General features: G+C 34.7%; 1 protein-coding gene across 2 annotated transcripts in view; it reads right to left on the bottom strand.

Annotated features, from left to right (window-relative positions):
• Positions 1-3251: 3251 nt before the first annotated feature.
• The window catches only part of lmna (lamin A), a 35313-nt gene continuing 17688 nt past the window's right edge, over positions 3252-20876 (bottom strand). For both annotated transcript variants that reach the window (XM_073846724.1, XM_073846723.1), the window contains exons 3-13: positions 14961-15117; positions 13173-13298; positions 12846-13016; positions 10913-11038; positions 9461-9681; positions 8769-9054; positions 8577-8684; positions 8376-8495; positions 8202-8261; positions 6591-6806; positions 3252-5162 (exon numbers count right to left, since the gene is read on the bottom strand). In XM_073846724.1, the coding sequence (XP_073702825.1) occupies positions 5127-5162; positions 6591-6806; positions 8202-8261; positions 8376-8495; positions 8577-8684; positions 8769-9054; positions 9461-9681; positions 10913-11038; positions 12846-13016; positions 13173-13298; positions 14961-15117 (1627 nt within the window). In that variant the 3' untranslated portion in view covers positions 3252-5126. The remainder of the gene's footprint in view (positions 5163-6590; positions 6807-8201; positions 8262-8375; positions 8496-8576; positions 8685-8768; positions 9055-9460; positions 9682-10912; positions 11039-12845; positions 13017-13172; positions 13299-14960; positions 15118-20876) is intronic.

Here is a 20876-nt window from a genome sequence, read left to right as displayed (position 1 = left end):
AAATCAGTCAGAGCTACAGAAAAATAGTATGTATATATATACAAATGAAGCTTCATATTATGAGAAGGTAACTTTATACAACCTTTACATCCTTCATTCATTGCGAAATTAGCTTCCTCCAATCTAAAAAAGCAAGAATCGAAAAAGAATCGAAACAACAGTGAGGAATCGATTCTGGAATCGAGTCCAATCGATTCCAGAACCAGGAATCGGAATCGATTCCAAAATTTTCGGAATCGAACAGCCCTATTTACTCACCCTTATGGTGACCCAGACGAGATTTGTAGATAGATAATCCATCTCGGAGCTTATTTCTGAGTCATTTAATGTACGTGATGGATCCTCCAAGTTGACGCTTTAAAAACTAAGTAAAACGAACATAACTCTAATCCATATGACCGCAACTGATGAATCAATGTTTTCCGAAGCGAAAATCCACCTTATTTTCCCCGTAAGAGCGGCGCAGCCATTTTTTAATTTTATGGGTTTGTCTTTAGGTCTCATCCGCGTCCAGCCACTTTTAGCTGAACAAAATAGCTGGTTTGCTGCGTGATGTTGCAAATTGGTGTGTCTTACCATATTATTTTAACATACTATCTTAATTACAAACACACTGGTTTGTACTGCCATTTACTGCAGGTTGTTATTCTTCTTCAACGTGGAAGTAAGCCTATAGTTGAGACTTCCGGTTCATCTCGCCTCATCAATCAGTCATATTGGCGGGACTGAATGTAAACAATGCCACTGAACCAAATAAAACTCAAATATTTTGCTGATTATTGCTGTTGAAAATAGTGAATTATTGTTATGTTTTGGGCTGTACCAGTCAGACCAGAAAAAACATTTGGAGTACTACATACTGCCAAAAGTTATAAGAAATCAAGGAGAAGAGTGCAAAAAACTGTCTTAAGAAACAAGGCATTTGCGGTTGGTCAAACTGAGCCAGGATTTCCAAGGCAAGAATCTTGACAACATTCATGTTTGTTCTTATCATTTCCGGTCAGGTAGGTGAAATATTAGGCTAATATCTTAATTAATACTGCATGTACATGTCTTTACCATATTAACTTGAGTTTGTCAAAATATTGCGCCCTTTCCTTGATTTAGCAGCTTACACACGTTTTTTCTGTGGTTTCGACAGCATAAATCAGCAGAACAATGTATGCAGTAGTACATTTAACCATGCAAACAATGCTGTTGTTTACATCCAAGTATCTCCAATATGGCCGCGCAGCTGACGGAAGCGTGACATAAGTGTAAACTCTCTATAGGGAAATAACAAGAAAAATGGCAACATGCAGTAAATGGTAAAAACGGTTTGCACTACAAACCAACGTGTTCATTACCCTGCTGAAAAAAACAGCATATGCTGGTTAGGTAGTTTTGATGCTGGGATGCTGGTTAGGTATGTTTTGATGCTGGTTTAAGCTGGTCCTTAGCAGGTTTATGCTGGTCCTTTGCTGGGTTATGCTGGTCTTTAGCAGGCCATGTGCTGGTCAAGGACCAGCATAAACCAGCAAAAGGACCAGCGTAAACCAGCATCAAAACCTACCTAACCAGCATATGCTGTTTTTTTCAACAGGGTATTAAGATAATACATTCAAATAACTTGCTAAGACGCACCAATTTGCAATATCAAGCAGCAAAACCAGCTGTTTCGTACAGCTATAGCTAGACGCAGATGAGACCGGAAGCCTGACTCATAAAATTTACAAATGCCTGAGTCCATTCTTACTTGAAAACAAGGTGGACAGTGGCAAATGAACCGGAAGTCTCTCAAATAGGCTTACTTCTGAGTTGAAGAATAGGGTGGATGAGATGCGTGTGAGAAAAATACTATTATGTTAAACTTTTTACACTATAAACTATCACTTCCAGATAATCTGATCTCAGAAGACTATGCGGATAGTCCGGACTGCTGAACGAATCATTGGTACAACCCTCCCTACCCTTCAGGATCTGTACTTATCCAGAGTACGCAAAAGGGCTGGCAAAATTATTTTGGACCCCTCACATCCAGCACACTCACACTGAACTTTTACCATCTGGTCAGCGCTACAGAGCACTGAGCACCAAAACGACCAGACACAGAAACAGTTTCTTTCCACAGGCAATCCATCTCATGAGCGCTTGATCACGGTACAACACTATTATACACTCTTTACTCATTATTCAGTTATTTTATTTAATGCACATACTTACTTACATTCAAATATTGCACCTAATATACCTGTACATAGTAAATTGAATATTTTTGTATATTGTGTCTGCTATTTTTACACATTAGCTGTCTTGTATACTTGTATATTGTTCTTTTTATAATCTGTGTTGTCATGTCACTGTCATTCTGTAGCACTGAGGAGCTTCTGTCACTAAAACAAATTCCTAGTATGTGTAAACATACCTGGCAATAAAGCTCATTCTGATTAATATGATCAAAATATAGTAAAAAAATAATGGTCAAGCGCGTTTGACAAGGAAAAAAGGGTGTTATTTTACGAGACCAATGAGAATTTTTTTTTTACCAAAGTACGTTATAGACTCTTCATTAAGACACTAAAGAATCAAATCAACAGCATCTGATTATTTAAAGCGTGATATTTAACCGCTAAAATGCAAATTTTAGTTTGGAGCAGCAATTGCGCAAGTTTTGTTGTGAAAACCTGGCAACCTTGATTTGCTAGTTTTGCTGCTTGATATTGCAAATTGGTGTGTCTTACTATATTATTTTAATATGTTATAGACTCTTCATTAAGACCCTAATGAATCAAATCAACAGCATCTGATGATTTTTAAGCGTGATATTTAACCTCCGAAATGCAAATTTTAGTTTGGAGCAGCAATTGGGCAGGTTCTGATGTGAAAACCTGGCAACCCTGATTTGCTAGTTTTGCTGCTTAATATTGCAAATTAGTGTGTCTTACCATATTATTTTAATATATTATCTTGATTATGAAATTTTCATAGTATAAAACATCGCTTCCGGCTAACTGTCAAGTGCATGTTCCTCGTGAGCTCACGCTTGAGGTAAACGTCAGTTGTGAAACGTGATGTATGGGTGTTTTGTGAAACTAGTAATCCCTAAATTGTAATCAGTAGATTAAGCTTCTTACTGAAACTCTGTCCATGTTTAACTCAAGTACAAACAAGGTTTTAAAATAAAGTAGCCTAAATTATATTTTAAAAAAATTATTAAATAAAAAGCAAGCACACTCGCACACATAAACATTTCTATTAAGTTGCAGAGCAAATGAAAAAGTCAAAACGGCTTTATTTGTTTCAACTGAAAAAATGTCAAGGCACAGTTTACAACAAGGTTTCACAAATATGAAATTTCTCACAAAACAGTAAATGATAAAGAAAAATCAACAAAACATTCACTGCATTGTCCTGCAGTCGGTTTAAACTTTTTTTAATACAAAGCCTTCATGAAATTAGCCACCTAACTAAAAACATTTCAAAATAAAGAAAAATATTATTTTAGCACTCTATAATTGATACTCAAGAAGTTTTTCTTTGCATAAGGCAAATATGTCAAAGATGCCAAATTACAAACAACTGAAATTCACAATCAGTTTCCAAAACTAAAACATACGGCGTATTACAATAATGTCAATGGCTATTTAAGTGGAGATACAAAACCACAGTTCTTAAGTGTATATATATATATATATATAGAAAAAAAATAGATGTACTATCCCCAAATTCTCCTTTAGAAACCCAAAGCTTTGCAAAGCAATAAAATAAATGTTTAATGTCAGCAATATCCAGTCCTCTTTCTGGACAGCTGTGAGGAGGCTCGGTTATGGTCTTGATTTCCTATGATGAAAGCTGTTCTGAATCTAATTTTTGTTTTAAGTTTAGATTTTGATTCTCAAACTGCCCTAAACAGACTGGACTTGTGCGCAGTGAAGGAAAGGACAGACTGCTCAGATTACCAGAGCCTTACAGCCATCCAGGAGAGGAACTGGATCATCTACTGCAAGAGAGGAGTGACAAGAGCAAATCAACACTCAGTCCCATTAGTGTACATGTAAGTTTGAGCTTTCAATAAAACTCAAACATTTCAAGTGTTGTCGTAAAAAACAATAACAAAACATTAAAGCTGGGAATGACCTGGTCGTTTGCATATTTAAGCTCGAAAACAAAAATACATCTCTTTAAACCTGCAATAGTTACTCAGTACTTTAAACACAACATGATTCTCTGGTAACATAATACATGACACATGTCTTTCTCTGCAAATAAACTTCAAAAATGCATTTTCTAAAACAATCAATACGCTTTTGTTTTAACATGTTGACAAACTGCTAAGGAGATTTTCTTTGGATTAGATTTATAGTTGCTTCAAGTCTTTCAGAAACATCCCATAACACTTATTACGCAAGACACGACATACTGCAGTCTAGTCAGAGCTTGTAAACGCACTGCCAAAAGACACAAAGTACCAATTCAACTGTGCAATTGTAAGCCGTTATACATCCAGAACATCTGTATTCATATTTCTATCTTGGAGTTGCAACAAAACTGCATAGAATCACTCACTTTCCTTTCCCTTTTGTAGGTGCACATAATTTTGATCAAGTAACTGCGAGAGGTAGCGTGAAAACACCATAAAACCTACTGACAAATTACTTCCTAACAAATGAGTTTGGGACAAATGACCTCTCATTTCTGGTCTTGAAGCTCACTGTATGTTTATTTGTCTTTGCATGTGAGCTAGGTAACCAGGTTGATTATAATGAGAGTTTAGTGATGGAGAAATTGTATTGACTGTGCGTGTTGCATTCCGACAGCATTCCCGTTGAGAGCTCATGGTGTGAGTGTGAAGTGCTCCGTTCGCCTCTCTCCCTGAGTACAGTACGATTACTTTGAAGCTGCTGCCAGGCCACCATGCAAATATATTATAGAGGAACACTGTACATAATAATCGCAAAACTACAGCCTACGAGCTGCTAGCGTATGAAGCCTTATGCCATACAAAAGCCAAAAATCTACCCTGCAGATTATGAAATACAAAACAAAAAGTGAAGTACAAAATATATCGTGTAATAAGACGACACGTAATCCAAAAAGAATCCTGGTTTGTGTGAAGGGACAGATGGTCAGTGCTGTCTACAGCTAGTCTACATAATGGAGCAGTTGTCTAGTTTGGGTCCAGCCTAAGAGAAAGTGAAAGAGAGAGAGAAATTCATGTAAATTGAATGTGCTGCGAACCTTTTCTTATAATGATTCAGTTTTAAATCATGATTAAAATATTACAGCAGTATATTGATAATACATTTCTCAAACATCAATTAATCATAATTTTAATGTGTTAACAAAAAGTCGGAAAAACATCAAAGTAGCATAGAATAAATTGAATTGGTTAATTTTTCAGATTTTTGTTATTTTTTTATGTTAAAATTTAAAAAAATAGTTTTTTATATTTTTATATGTTTTATATTTTTATTTTAAACTAATACAATGTTTTAGTTGCAGATACAAACTCAATTATTATTACAATTATTATTGAATCTAGCTTCACACTGATTTGTTCATTGATTTAAAAATTGTAATGTTAATTTTTTTGTTACATAAATTCTGATTAATCAAAATCCTCATTAAAACTGCTACTTAGTTTTTTTTTAATTATTTGTAATGTTTTAGTTTTAATTACAAACAAAATTATTATTATTATTATTAACTCTAATCTAACTTAACCCTGATTTGTTCATTAATTTAAAAAGTTTTAATGTTATTTGTAATGTTTTAGTCTTAGTTACAAACATTTTTTAATTTTAATTTTAGTTTTAATGTTAATTTTTAGTTACATAAAAAAATCAGATCAAAATTGTTTTAGCATTTTCTTTTATCAAACTTAAAATGAGACAAAATAATTTTCACCTTTCTTTAATAGATTTTTACAATTTATTTTATTAATTATTTTACTCTTATGGTTTTGTTTTAAAAGTTGTTTAAAAATGATTAAAAAAAAATGAAAAAAAAAATTAAACAATATTAAATATGTATCATTTTTTTAAATCTAAGACAAAGCAATTACAAAAAATCTGAAATTTTAAAGTAGAAACATCAAAATTCATTAAAACTTTGCTATTTAGTTTTTCTGATTATTTGCAATGTTTTAGTCTTCGTTACAAACAAGTGTATTATTATTATTGAATCTTTATTGAATTACTATTATTGAAACTTGACACTGATTTGTTCATTGATTTTTTTTTGTTACATAAATCAGATCAAAATTGTTTTAGCATTTCTTTTCAAACTTAAAGACAAATTTGTGTTACATTAATTTAACTGATTTTTTTTACAATTTATTTTACTCTTAAGGTTGTTTTAAAAAGTTGTATAATATTATTAAAATACTATTAAAATTATAACATAATATTAAAAATCTACAATTTTTAAATCTAAGACTTTAAACTTAAAGTAATAAAACAAAAAGAAAAATCAATGTATTTTAATCAACTTTTCTTTTTTCTTTTTTTACACCAGATTATGTCATCTAACACAAAATATTTGAAAACTCAAAATAAGAGACAGAAAAGGTACTGGTGAAAGGCAGCAAAATCAAAAATAACTTCACGAACCTGTCTGCGCTTGTCATTGCTCACAATGAAGTGCGAGGGAGAGACAAATGCATCAGGCAGGCCCCCTCCACTGCTGAATGAGCGAGACGCGCTCGACACTCCAGAGCTGGCCGACACGCAGCTGCTGTTCCTATCTGATGGCTGCCCGCATGAGCCACAGACCACCGTACGGCTACGGAGGTTGTACTCACTATCCCCGCATGTGCTATGGGCGGCCTGCAGGGGGAGACAACAAACAGAGAACAACTGAGACTGGGAACCTTAATGGATCTTATTATAGAGATGAAGTCTGGCTGCTCTCGGATCATTTTAACGCTATGAATCACTGTGAGAAGGCTACACCCAAACAAACCCAACAAACATTCTTTAACAAAAGTATACTGTGTAAAGAAACAAGATGATGTTAATGTTATGTAACACATTATACGCCTTATACTGTGCAGGAAAATGCATTTGCATGCACTTTATAAGTTTGACTTTGGTCAACCTAAAGGAATAATTCATCTTTTTAAAACAGACTACAGATTTCGATTATGTGATTGCAGCTAGACTTCATCTAGTATGAATACACATCAATTGAGCTAAAGTTAAGGTCAGAATCTAAAAAATGTAAGTTATTTAATAAGATACTTAACATAAAAGACGTTTACATACATTTCACAAGAGAAAATAATAGTTGAATTTATAAAAACGACCCTGTTCAAAAGTTTACATACGCTTGATTCTTAATACTGTGTTGTTACCTGAATGATCCAAAGCTGTTTTTTTTTTTTTTTGTTAAGTGATAGTTGTTCATGAGTCCCTTGTTTGTCCTGAACAGTTAAACTTCCCGCTGTTCTTGAGAAAAATCCATCAGGTCCCACAAATTCTTTTTAGTGTATTTGAACACTTTCCAAAAATGACTGTTTGATTTTGAGATCCATCTTTTCACACTGAGGACAACTGAGGGACTCATATGCAACTATTACAGAAGGTTCAACTTTCTGAACTTGAAGATCAGGGTAAATTTAACTTATTTTGTCTTCTGGTAAACATGTAAGTATCTTCTGTAGCTTCTGAAGTGCAGTACTAATTGAACAAAATATGATATTTAGGCAAAATAAGAAAAATGTACACATCTTCATTCTGTTCAAAAGTTTTCACCCCTAGGTCTCAATGTTAATGATTCCTTCTGAGGCATCAATGAGCGTTTGAACCTTCTGTAATAGTCGCATATAAATCCCTCAGTTGTCCTCAGTGTGAAAAGATGGATCTCAAAATCATACAGACATTGCTGGAAAGGGTTCAAATACACAAAAAGGCTGAAAAACCAAATAATCTGTGGCACCTGTAGGATTTTTCTGAAGAACTGCAGGCAGTTTAACTGTTCAGGACAAACAAGGGACTCATAAACTACAATCATTAAAATAAAAAACATAGCTGTGGATCATTCAGGTAACAACACAGTATTAAAAATCAAGTGTATGTACACTTTTGACCTCAACTGTACATTTGGTCTTGGCGTTGAGCATTTACTCATACTTAGACTTAACCTGGCAAACTCAAAATGCATCATGCAAAGAAAAAATGAGTTTTCTACATTAACTATGACGCATGCAAGTGACTAAGTACCATATCATCCTCATCCTCATCCTGGAACAGAGTGCGTGTGACCTTCCTCATGGCCATTTCCTGGAGAAACACAAATAAAGAATGAAAAAAAGGAAGCGGATGAGTCACTTAGCTACACAAATCAAATAAAACCTCATTCAAAACGCTAGCTGGTTCGGTTTAACATTATCCCACCTCCCCACTGGAGCTGATGAGGGTGGTCTGGAACAGATCTCCACTGCCCCAAGAGTTCTGGGTCTTCCACACCAGATCAGAAGGAGGGTTGTGGGTTCCTCCAGCTCCTGCAGCCCAGATCTGAAACAAAGAGACACTTAAGTGAGTCAGGAATTAAAAGAAATACTAAAAGTGACTGTTCTGTTGTAAAACAATACATACTGTGACAGTCTGTCCAGCCTTCAGGTTAAATTTTGGTGGGAACTTGTAGACAATGGGGGTGCCGGAACCAATCTGCCTCTTCACCTGCCAGTGACCCATACTTTGATCCTGGAGGAAGATGATTCATTTAATAAAATGTAAATCATACTTCATTCCTCTTTATTGGTTGCCAAAGCTCTATTTCCTTCTCACCTGGTCAGACTTGTTACTAAGCCGTACATATTTGCCCTCCATGTCTACTTCATCCACGGTCACGCGGCCGCTGGCAGAGGCCTGCTGAGCAACGCGTGTACGAGTAACAGTTCCGCCAACCACACTAGAGGCATCGCTGTCGTTATCGTTCAAGCGCCGTTTTTTAGCACTGCCGGAAGAGGTACGACTGGTGCTGCTCTGGACCACACGTGCATGAGTGCCAGAACCAGAGGAGCGGGTCACAGTCACCCCACGGGTGGGAGGAGGACTCGGGGAGAGACGCAGCCTAAACAGGGATAGCAGAGCAAAGGAAGTGAGAACAGTTGGTGAGAAAATGCATGAGGCTGATTTTCACCACCAGTATAATCATCTTTATTTGAGGGCTTTAGTTAGCAAATATTGATATATGCAAATAACTAATCAGAATATTTGCTTTTAGATTTGCAATTATTCAAATTAAAAATCATTAAATTTATCTAATAAGATTAACATAAAATAAACATTTTATCAAATAAATTCTAAATTAATATTAAAAATGTCATTTAATCAACTTTTTAAATATTTATTCCACAAATACTGTTCAAGTCAATGTTATTAATTTATCAGAATATCATGCAATTAATTGATTATGTTTTTTAAACAATTGACAGCTCTATTTACTAGTACAAAATTTGCGATAATCCATCTCTCACCTCTCTTCCTCGCCCTCCAGAAGCTTCCGGTAGGCACTGATCTCCATGTCGAGCGCGAGTTTAATGTCCAGAAGCTCCTGGTATTCATCCAACTGTTTCTGCATGCGATGCCTCATTTCGGCCATCTCCTTCTCCTTCTCCTCCATACGACGACGCATCATGTCCCTCTCTCTAGACAGAGACTCCTCCAGCTCACGGATCTTCGCCTCACGAGCACTCAACTAATAAAGAGAGCACAATTGTGCAATTTAAATAATGTCAAGGAATGTTACAAGTCTGATTTTCAAACTCATTTTACATTTATTAAAAAGGTAATATTTACTTGATCCGAAGTAGAGCAAAAAATAGTTTGAAATAATTCTACTATTTAAAATAACAGTTTTCAATTTGAATATATATTAAAATGTAATTTATTCTTGTGATTGCAAAGCTATATTTTTAGCATCATTACTCCAGTCACACAATCCTTCAGAAATAAAAAAAAAAAAAACATTTTTTTATTTTTATTATGTTGAAAACAGCTTAGTAGAATTTTTTTGGGTTTCTTCGATGAATAGAAAGTTCAGAAGAAATAGAAATCTCAAATAGAAATCTATTATAACATTATAAATGTATTTGTCATCACTTTTGAAAAATTTAAATCAACCTTTGCTAAATAAAAGTATATAGTAAAAGTTATATAATAAAAATAGTTTTAAAATAGTTTTAATAGTTTAATATTTAAAAATTACCAAAAACTAACAATGTTAATTGATAATTTTTAAATAAATGTTTTACTTATATTCTTATCTAACTTTATTAAATCATCTAAAAAAATAAATAAAAATGCAAAAATGTAATCTATATTTTTAACAACATAAAATAAGTTCTATTTCTAAAATTTCTCCTCTATTGAATGGTATAGTGTATAAATGTTAAAAAGCTTTTTATTTCGCATGTTTCATAAATGCCGCTCTTTGGATCTTCCTATTCATCAAAGAATCCTGAAAAAAAAAATGTACTCAGCTGTTTTAAATATTGATACTAATAAAAATGTTTCTTGAACAGAAAATCAGCATATTAGAATGATTTCTGAAGGATCACTAAAGACTAGAGAAATGATGCTGAACATTTAGCTTCAATCACAGGAATAAATTACATTTTAAAATGTATTCAAACAGACAGCACTTATATGTCACAATATATGTCACCATCTTACTGCTTTTGCTGGATTTTGGATCAAATAAATGCAGGCTTTGTGAGCAAACATTAAAAGTTGTACCGTTCAAATGTTCAAAAACTTTTGACTGGTACTGTATATATGCGTGTGCGTGCGTGTACCAACATAATTTCTGAGGGTGGAGTTTATCTCTATTAAAAAGTGATTTGCAGATAGCTCTATTGCAAGTTATTCTACTGTAGCTGTCAACACGTTGATGCCTTGCCAGTACTGCAATAAATATTTGTGTGTACCTGTTTCTGCAGCTGAGAGAGCTGAGAGGACACACTCTCCATCCTCAAACGTGTCTGCTGCATTTCCTCGTGGGCTGCTCCCACCAAATGGCTGTTCCTGTCAGCCGACTGACGGGCATTCTCCAGCTACACATAGACAACATACAATGACATTTAACTGACAGATATGCTGTATTAGGGTTGTCACGAGACCAGAAAAATGACTTACGATACTATACCAGCCGAAGTATCGCGATACCAAGTAGTATCACGATACCATGCAGTGTTCTGTTCGTTTAAAATTCAATTTTACAAAATGAATCTAAATTTCATAAATAAAATAAAAATGTAAATGAAAACAGACAAGATTTTTCTCTGAATACTTCATTAATGTGAATGAATGACTGGCTATTGTTATCCATGAAATCATGTAAACGAAACTCATCTTAGCACCGCACAGAAGCTGCATGGAGTGACATTTAGATGTGGTGTCTATACATGTACACTGTACTTATAATTGCATAAGTAATGTTAGAAGATTAATGTTTCTATTAACAATTAACAAATTTAATTAACAAAACTCTGAATATAGAAATATGTTGGAAAATAATGTAATGTGATGGGAAACGTAAAACAGTTTTTATGAATGGCTTAGTGAATCAGAGATTCGCCCAAACCAACGCGGATTCGAACACAAAAACGAAACTACAACATCTTTTTCGTGTCATATTGCTGAACTGCAGGAGCATTTTTGCTCGCATATCTTAAAATGTGTAAGTTAGCAGCTTCTATATTAAAATGTATTCATTTATAATGTTATATGTTGTCATATGTGACCCTGGACCACAAAACCAGTCGTACGGTAAAATTTGACAAAACTGAGATATATACATCATATGAAAGCTCAATAAATAAGCTTCCTATTGATATATGGTTTGTTAAGATAGGACAATATTTGGCCGAGATACATCTATTTCAAAATCTGGAATCTGAGGGTGCAAAAAAATCAAAATACTGAGAAAATCACCTTTAAAGTTCTCCAAATTAGGTTCTTAACAATGCATATTACTAATCAAAAATTACATTTTGATAGGTTTACAGTAGGAATTTTACAAAAAATCTTCATGGAACATGATCTTTACTTAATATCCTAATGATTTTTGGCATAAAAGAAAAATCAATAATTTTGACCCATACAATGTATTTTTGGCTATTGCTACAAACATACCCCAGCGACTTAAGACTGGTTTTGTGGTCCAGGGTCACATATATATATATATATATATATATATATATATATAATGATTGATAAGAACCAAGTGCAAAGCCACTATGTAAATGAATGGAATTGCATTCGTGATCGCAAAGATGCTTCCAGAAACTAATTATTACACTTGTTCTAAAAGTGGGCAAATGAATAAAAATACGAAAATACTTTCTTGTAAAACATTTTGATGTTTAATAAGTGATTCTTGAGCGGCTATTTTTTAAATAGCATTAGACAGTCTGAATATCAGACCCTCTCTTCTGATAAACTGCAGCGTGAACAACGGCGTGCGCGTGCACCTTCTCATTTCAAACTGAACTGAAGTGTTGGGAAACACTGAATTACACAGCCTGTACTACACAAAGCACAACAGGAGGACATTTTGGCAATCAAGTTGTAATGTTTCTTCTGGCATGCATGTTCAAATGAACGTTTTCAACAGTGTTCCTGCCGTGCATACAATGTATCTTACGGCACTACCGTTTCAAAAATGCAATGGCACCGCGGGTATTTTTAAACCCTATGCTGTATGTCTTCAAGTGTAAAAATTTGACAACAAATATGACTGGCAACGGATCAGTCAGCAAATATGTATACAGGGTGGGCCCAGTTTAACCAGACGCCTCCGGGGAGATATAGAGACCTAGAGCCTAAAAAAAAATCCACCACATTTGACTGTTCTGTTACCTTAGAGTTGTAGGTCTTCTCAATTTCTTCTTTGTAGATGCGAACTTGCTCTTCATGTTGGTTGCGGAGATCAGTCAAAGCCTCGGCCAGTTTACTCTCAAAGTCCTGCTGGCGGCCACTGTCGACTTCCACCAAACGTGACTCATGTCTGCGCTTAGACTCACGGATCTCCTGTAAAAACAAAAAACAAAAAAAACATTAGGTTATAGTAGCAGAGAAAGTCCTGCATGTCTTTGTTTCAGAATCGGTAATTGACTTAAATATGTTAGCAGGTAGAAGTGACTACTGCAAAGGAGAGCTCAGCATAAGTAGATGTGTTTGTGAAACCTCAGAGTAGATGTTCTTCTGGAATTCCAGCTCCTCCTTCAGAGTCTGGATTCGGTTCTCAGCATCCACACGTCGTAGCATTTCATCCTGTAGCTGCTTCTTAGCATCCATCAGACTGCCCTCCACCTGCAACAGACATATTCACTTCGCTTAGTTCTATATAAATTCAAAGTACAAAGCAATGTGCTACACAAAATACTTGTTAAAAACCTATTACACCATGCAAGTCTTGTTTTCTTATAAAAATATAAAACATCTAATCTTGTGGCTCTCAACCTTTTTGACTCCAAGGCCTTTCTGTGTCCAAGACAAATAAGAAACCCCTGCTATCTAAGCTGGTATTTCTGTTGTAATAATACTAAAAGAAAAAGAAAAACATTTTAAAATAAATAAATGAAAATAAATATTTATGTAAGTTTAAGATCCCTGGTTGAGAACCACTTATCTAAACAAGATAAATGTACTTCGCAAACTTAATAAGATTTAAGAAAAATAAATATTTTTTTATTTTTTTTTCACTAAGTTTTGGGATCAGTAAGATTTTTACAGTAAGTTTTTTGAAGAAGTCTTTTCTGCTCTTCAAAGCTGTGCTTATTTAATTAAAATTCTGAAAAAAACAGTAATATTGCATTATAAAATAACTGTTTTCTATTTTAATATATTTTAAAATATAATTTCTTTCTGTGATGCAAAGCTAAATTTTCAGCATCATTACTCCAGTCTTCAGTGTCATATGATCCTTCAGAAATCATTCTACTGCTGATTTATTATCAATGTTGGAAACAGTTGTACTGCTTTTTTTTTGGAACCTGTGGTTATTTTTTCAGGATTCTTTGATGAATAAAACATTACAAAAAACAGCATTTATTTAAAATAGAAATTTGTTTTTTTCTTTGTTTGAAAGAAATTAATACTTTTATTCAGAAAAACATATTATACTTTTATTCCAAATATTAAGCAGCACAACTGTTTCCATCACTGATAACAAATCATATTAGAATGATTTCTGAAGGACTGTGACACTGAAGACTGGAGTAATGATGCTGAAAATTCAGTTTTGCCTCACAGAAATAAATTATATTTTAAAGTATATTAAATTAGAAAACTGTTATTTTAAATCGCAATAGTATTTCATATTATATTGCCATAAATATTGCCTTTTTTCTGTTTTTTTGATCAAATGAATGAAATTTAATGAGCATAAGAAAGCTCTAGAACAGGGGTGCTCAACCCTATTCCTGGAGATCTACCTTCCTGCAGAGTTCAGCTCCAACCCTGATCAAACTAATTTGAATCTGAAGGAGCACTTGATAATTACAGACAGGTGTGTTTGATCAGGGTTGGAACTAAACTCTGCAGGAAGGCAGATCTCCAGGAACAGGGTTGGGCAGTCCTGCTCTAGAAAAAAAAAGATTAAAAGTCTTACTGATCCCAAAATTTTGAAAGTCAGTGTACATACAATTCTGATGCCCAAACATACATGAACATAATTTATAATATATTATACATATAATATAATATATTATAACATAATATATTTTAACCGGGAATTAATATGGCTGTTTTTATGTGATAATAATAATATATTGGCAAAATTAGAGCTTAATCCTGTTCCCCTAAGCAAGAAGGTTGCTTTTAAATGCTTCACAAAATCTTCCAGTACATGTATTACATAGATAACCAAAGTAATGGCACAAACTGCAACCTTTTGGTCACTAACCCAGATCTTTAACCACAGTACCACACCACCCAAACTCTTAGACATGCAACTTTTTATAGAATCATCACCTTTGCCAGCTGGGCTTTCAGGTCTCTGACTTCGACCTCCAGTGATCTCTTCTCCCCCAGTGCTGTGGAAAGAGATGCATCCTTGGAGTTCAGCAGAGCTTCCAGGTCCTTCAGTCTGGCCATAGCCGATTCCAGATCCGCCTCTTTCTTATTATTCCTACAGTCATAAAAATACAAAGAAGGCATTAAAGCATTTTTTCATCTCGGCACACAGAGGTATACAATTATCTCAATTAGATTCTGTATAGACGGATTATTATATTCGTTCGTGCATGTTGCGGTTTGAGTAGAAAGTCTCTTGTATCAAAAAAGTGCGAGCAACTACACTAGCAGGGCACTGTGGCCCGAGTAAAGCCCCTCAGGAGAGGATCAAATCCTTTCGGCTGTCAGAACTGATCTAAGACTGTAAAATATGCATCTGATTTAGATCCATAAGCTTGACTGAATATGTTTGCCAAGTAGGAATAATCAGTTCAGTGCAAATGAACACCAGACTACCCACAATTTTGCCTGGGATTTTGTACCAAAACCAAGGACCCTTTAAAATCTGTAAACAATAATCATAAGAACCCTCTCTCAGAAAGAGAGCAGGATTTGGGCCTCCAACAGTGAATTTAAACCATATGTGTGGGACTGCAGTGTTGTTCATTTCGAAAATTGCAGAGAGGAACTACACAAACCTTAATAAAAACACAGAATGGTAAACACTTCAATAAATGACTTCAATGTTGTGGCGTCAAGTGAATTAAGGTTCAGGTTTGCAGTTTTAAAATATAGAAAGACAATAAAGTACAAGTACAGTCATATCAGATTAGGTTTAGAGTTCTTCTTTGTGCATTCCCAGATCAGATTTCACAAGGCCTGTAAAATAGCTACTCCAAAATTAGTTGTGATTGATGGCCAAACAGGGCTTGAAACAATTAAAACTCTGCCACACTTGATTCCCTAAGGCACCTTTCCCACACACACAACTCCTTTTAAACTAAAGTACACTCAAGCATGCACTACGAACTAAAAAGTCACTAATGCGACTAACTTCTAGAGTTTGTACTCTGTTCTGAGGAGCATTCCATCGGGCCCCCTTCCTTAACCAACTTCCAATTCACAACAACATCAGAGGTTTTGTTAGGTCACATTCTTCACTTTACAGCCACATACCTTCACTAAAAGCTTCATGAGGCTGGGAACATGAAAAACCGTTAACCTTTCAAAGACTAATATGCACGGGTGCACGTAAGTTTTTCAAGTCTGGTTCATGAGAGAACCTGGAGATTTGGTTTGGTGCTCACACTAAAAAAATACAATGCAAATATTTAAATTTTCCCCCGTTTTTTTTATATGAACTTTCAAACCTAAAATCAGCAAGCTTTTATTTTGGCAGGTTGTTGGCAAATGCACTTCCGGTTTTAGCGCTGCCAAGTAAAGCGCATCAGTGAATGTTTTGCGTTTCGCTCTAAAACCAACTGCACGTTGCCTAGATTTATGCTTTTATTTCGAATGGAAATCTAATACAGTATTCAAAAACGTTTATTGTACATTAACAGTAGTCGACCATGTCAGTGTGCAAATGAGCAGTCTAAACTTAAGGTTGGGATTAAAAGTTTTAGTACTGACCTGAGTAAGATATTTCACATAAAAGATGTTCACATATAGTCCACAAGAGAAAATATTTCAATTTATAAAAATGACCCCGTTCAAAAGTTTACATACCCTTGGTTCTTAATACTATGTTGTTACCTGAATTTTTTTTTTTTTTTTTGTTTAGTGATAATTGTTCATGAGTCCCTTGCTTATCCTAAACAGTTAAGCTGCCCGCTCATCAGAAAAATCCTTTAGGTCCAACAAATTCTGGTTTTCCAGCATTTTTGTGTATTTGAACCCTTTCCAACAATGACTGCATGATTTTGAGATCCATCTTTTCATATTTAGGACAACTGAGGGACTCATATGCAACTATTACAGAAGGGTCAAATGTCACTGATGCTCCAGAAGGAAGCCAGGGGGTGAAAACTTTTGAAAAGTTTGTGAGATGTGTACATTTTTCCCTTCAGAGGCTACAGAAGATAGTTACATGTTTCAAGGATTTTTCTGAAGAACAGCAGGCAGTTTAACTGTTCAGGACGAACAACTATCACTAAAAAAAAAAAAAACACAGCTGTGGATCATTCAGGTAAGAACAAAGTATTAAGAACCAAGGGAATGTAACTTTTTATAAATTCAGCTATTATTTTCTCTTGTGGACTATATGTAAACATATTTTATATGATATATCGTATTCATGTGAGTACTAAATAAACAATAACATGTATTTTGTATGATCCCTCTTATTTTGGTAAAATAAAATTTTGCAGATTCTGAAAGGGGGATGTAAACTTTTGACCTCAACTGTATTTACGAAGCTACTGAAATTCAAAATTATGGAAAAATCTTTTCTGCAGGGAAGATATATGCAAGAGCTTTTGCAGAGAGGTGTTTGAGGTGACATTCATCACTATTTCTGACAAACAGTTTAACCAGAATTTTAGCTGTTCACGCTACAGAAATAAAAACAAGCATTGTTCCTTAGCGGGATATGGTGTTTATATGGAAAAGTTAACCTAAATCTGCTCATTAAAACTTTAATGGAGCCAGAGAGGGGGGAGAATTTGCTACTTTAGTCTGAAGGGGCTACAGTAAAGTAGGTGGGTTACAATGAAGGTGTGTAAACAGTGGGTGGGCATATTTGTACTAAGCTAACAGTAAACACACCAGAAACATAACCTCTTCTGTTTTTTAGGACATTTGGTAATTAAAAACCAGCGCGTTCCTGTCAGCGCCATAAATGTGCTGTACTTACTCTGGTTACACAATATTGAGCAGATTTGGAAAAAAAACAATAAAACTTTAAGGGCCTCATGTGGTCTAATGTTGTTCAAATATTTTCTATATATATATTTGTATTTGTTTTACTTTGTTTTATTTAGTTTCCAACATCTCCAGGATCTGCCCACAGGAAGCCAAACCAACCAGAGGCTGTTTAAAGTAGACAATAGGAGAACATGTGTTATCATCACCTCTGCTCCGAGTCACATTGTCCTTGCTGACTAAACCAACCTTGTCGAAGTTTACACAGCAAATGGACAACTTTGAATGAATCTAAATTTGAGCGATGGGAGCTAAACTAACTGGAAAATAAAGTGTGTTATATAATACGTTGAGTAAAATACTACAAAACTCAAGTGCTTATTAAAAAAAGCTCAATTCCAGTAAGGTTTCATTAAAAGTGTGTATTTTGTGTGCAGAGTTGTATGTGTGTGTAGGAGAATAAAGGGGAAAAGGGTTTGGCTTGGCATCTTTGATCCAGTGGAAACATTTCAGGCACAAAAAGAGCCAGTTGAGGGAGAGAGAGAAAGAGAGGAGGAGAGGAATGTTCCAGGTCGGCCTCCAGCCCCTCTATGAATCACAGCTATCTTTGTCCTCTTTTGTGACGAAAAAGAAACCCACAAAATAAAGCCCTTTGAATGTTTTGCCATGTTACCATGGCAAAGTATCGTGGAAATATTTCACATGTGACCATCTCTGAGAACACGTAGACCACAAACAGGGTTTCCCCAACATTAAAAAAAAAAACAAGGGAGCTGAAACCATCCATTTGAAAGGTTAAAATCAAAAGCAGATACATACTTCCCACAGATTAAGTGTTAATAAAACTGATAGCCATTCATTTAAATGTACTTAGTCAAAAACCACATCAAATAAAGTTGTGGACGATCACGCGCACACCCTCAGGTCTTGTGTGTGAGTGCATTCTCTGAATTTCGGTCTTCTCTCTAACACTGTATTTACTGCTAAAACTCCAGCTTCACAAAAAGCACCACATGACAGCTGTCACCTGCAACAGCTGGAGGTTTTGAGAAGAAAAATTACCGTAGGCGTTTATCAAAGCACATGTAATGCCATAAAAAGCATATAGTAAAACCGCAACAGTCTGATAACACTTCATCAATATGATAGGACCAAAACTGGAGGTTTTGAGAGGAAGCTCATACAAAAAACTTTTACTACAATCTATGTTTGCTAAATATAAAAATATTTGCACGGAATACAAAATGTTACAATGAAAATTCATTGTATCTTCAGTTAAGTGTTTTATGACCATTTTATGGTTTTACAACTGGACAAAGTTTAAGCTTGTATGTCTGTGTAAGCATCAAGGAAACTTGTGGAAATCTGTTTAATGTCTACTCTAGTAAAAAAGTACGTTTATTTAGAACGTTTCAGCTCAATGCCTTCTTTAGTGTGTTTTGTTGCTGATTCATGTAAAATAAACTCTAAAAAGAAGACTATTTTTGTGAGCGCAGATCATGGTCTCACATACTAAAAAAATTCATATATTGAAGTACCGTTCAAATCCATTAACATATTTACTTGAGACTACTTATATAATAGAAATGTAAATTAAATTTTATTTGGAGTTGTGCACAATGCACATTTCTTATTATTAAGCCTAAAAGCTGTTTTAATGTCATTATTAATAAGGATTGGATGATCTGTGAATAATACGGGCCTTTAAATGCAAGATATTTACAGTGTACCTGAAGTATACTAGCAATAGTTTCACTTTAGCACAATCAAATATACTTCAGCATATCTTTAGTTGGACTTCAGCACTATTTCCGCACAATTAAAGTGCATTAAGCACCAATTAAAGTTAAACTTAAAGGCCTGGTTTCACAGACAGGGCTTAGACTAAACCAGGATTAGTCCAGAGGACTTTTAAGTAATTTTTATAAATGTGCCTTAGAAAAAAACATTACTGGTGTGCATCTTAAGACAAAACAAAGGCACTGGCATGTTTTAAGATAAATCTGTGCAAGTTTGTTTCAGCTGAAACAGCTCAGACTTACATTTTAGTCTGGGACTAGGCTTAAGCCTCTTCTGTGGGGGTAAGTATACCAGTTTGCTATACTAAAAATACAACTGCAGGGTATTTTAGAGTATTTAAGTACATAGATATGTAAATGTATCTGTAGTATATATAGCATGAAATAAATGCATTTCAAATACATTTTAGTATATTTATTTTTCACTAGGGTCAGTATTTAAAGTAATTTGTTTCCTAATCCTGCCATATTCCAACAATAATTGATTTTTAATTCTGTTGAAAGGCGATTAGCTGAATGAACAACGATGAAATTTACTTCCTGTATGTAAAAGTGTTCCAGTGTTTTAAATACAGAGTAAAACATATTCAAGTGCAATTCAATTCCTTATCACTAAACCCCAAGTTCTACCTCCTCATCCTAGATTCAGCTGTATAATACATCGATTCACTGCTTTTGACGTAAATGTGACTTCTACTTTCCACTTTACAATATGGGTGGAGCGGCCACGCAACTCAGTCTTAAAACAGAAACGTCTCACATAGGGGTTCCCCATTTTCCCACTGTACTATGAATAAACGTTTCCTTTTTAATTGTCGAGGCGCTTCTGACTCACTTCAGCTGGCCGGGGGCCCACCATGAGATCTCTATGGAGACCAAACGAAACATACAGAAAGAAAAATGTATTGTCAGGAGGAAAAAGACGGTGACTGAGTTGTACAATATGCTCTAATATAAACACTAAAAATAGACCAATGCAGAACCAGAATTGGCCAACTGTAATGGTTAGAAATTTAAGAATAACATTAAAAAGACATAAATCTTGACAGAGTCTTACACCAGCTGGGAAAAACTAGAGTAAGCATGACCTACTATAGACATCATATTACATTATGGATGAGTCTAAAATCTATTTGGTAGTTAAAAATTTCCACTAACACTACCTGTTATTTGATACATACAGGTAGCAGATCTGTTGAACGACTTTATGTTCCAGATAGTTGTGCAATTTTGTTGGTGCAGATACCCAAAGTCTTGTTAGTCTCTCAAAGAA

Source organism: Garra rufa, chromosome 9 (assembly GCF_049309525.1).
Source record: "Garra rufa chromosome 9, GarRuf1.0, whole genome shotgun sequence".
In the NCBI taxonomy this organism is placed as follows: domain Eukaryota; kingdom Metazoa; phylum Chordata; class Actinopteri; order Cypriniformes; family Cyprinidae; genus Garra; species Garra rufa.
The sequence above is the reverse complement of the archived record's forward strand: the minus strand, read 5'-3'. Positions and strand labels throughout refer to the sequence as shown.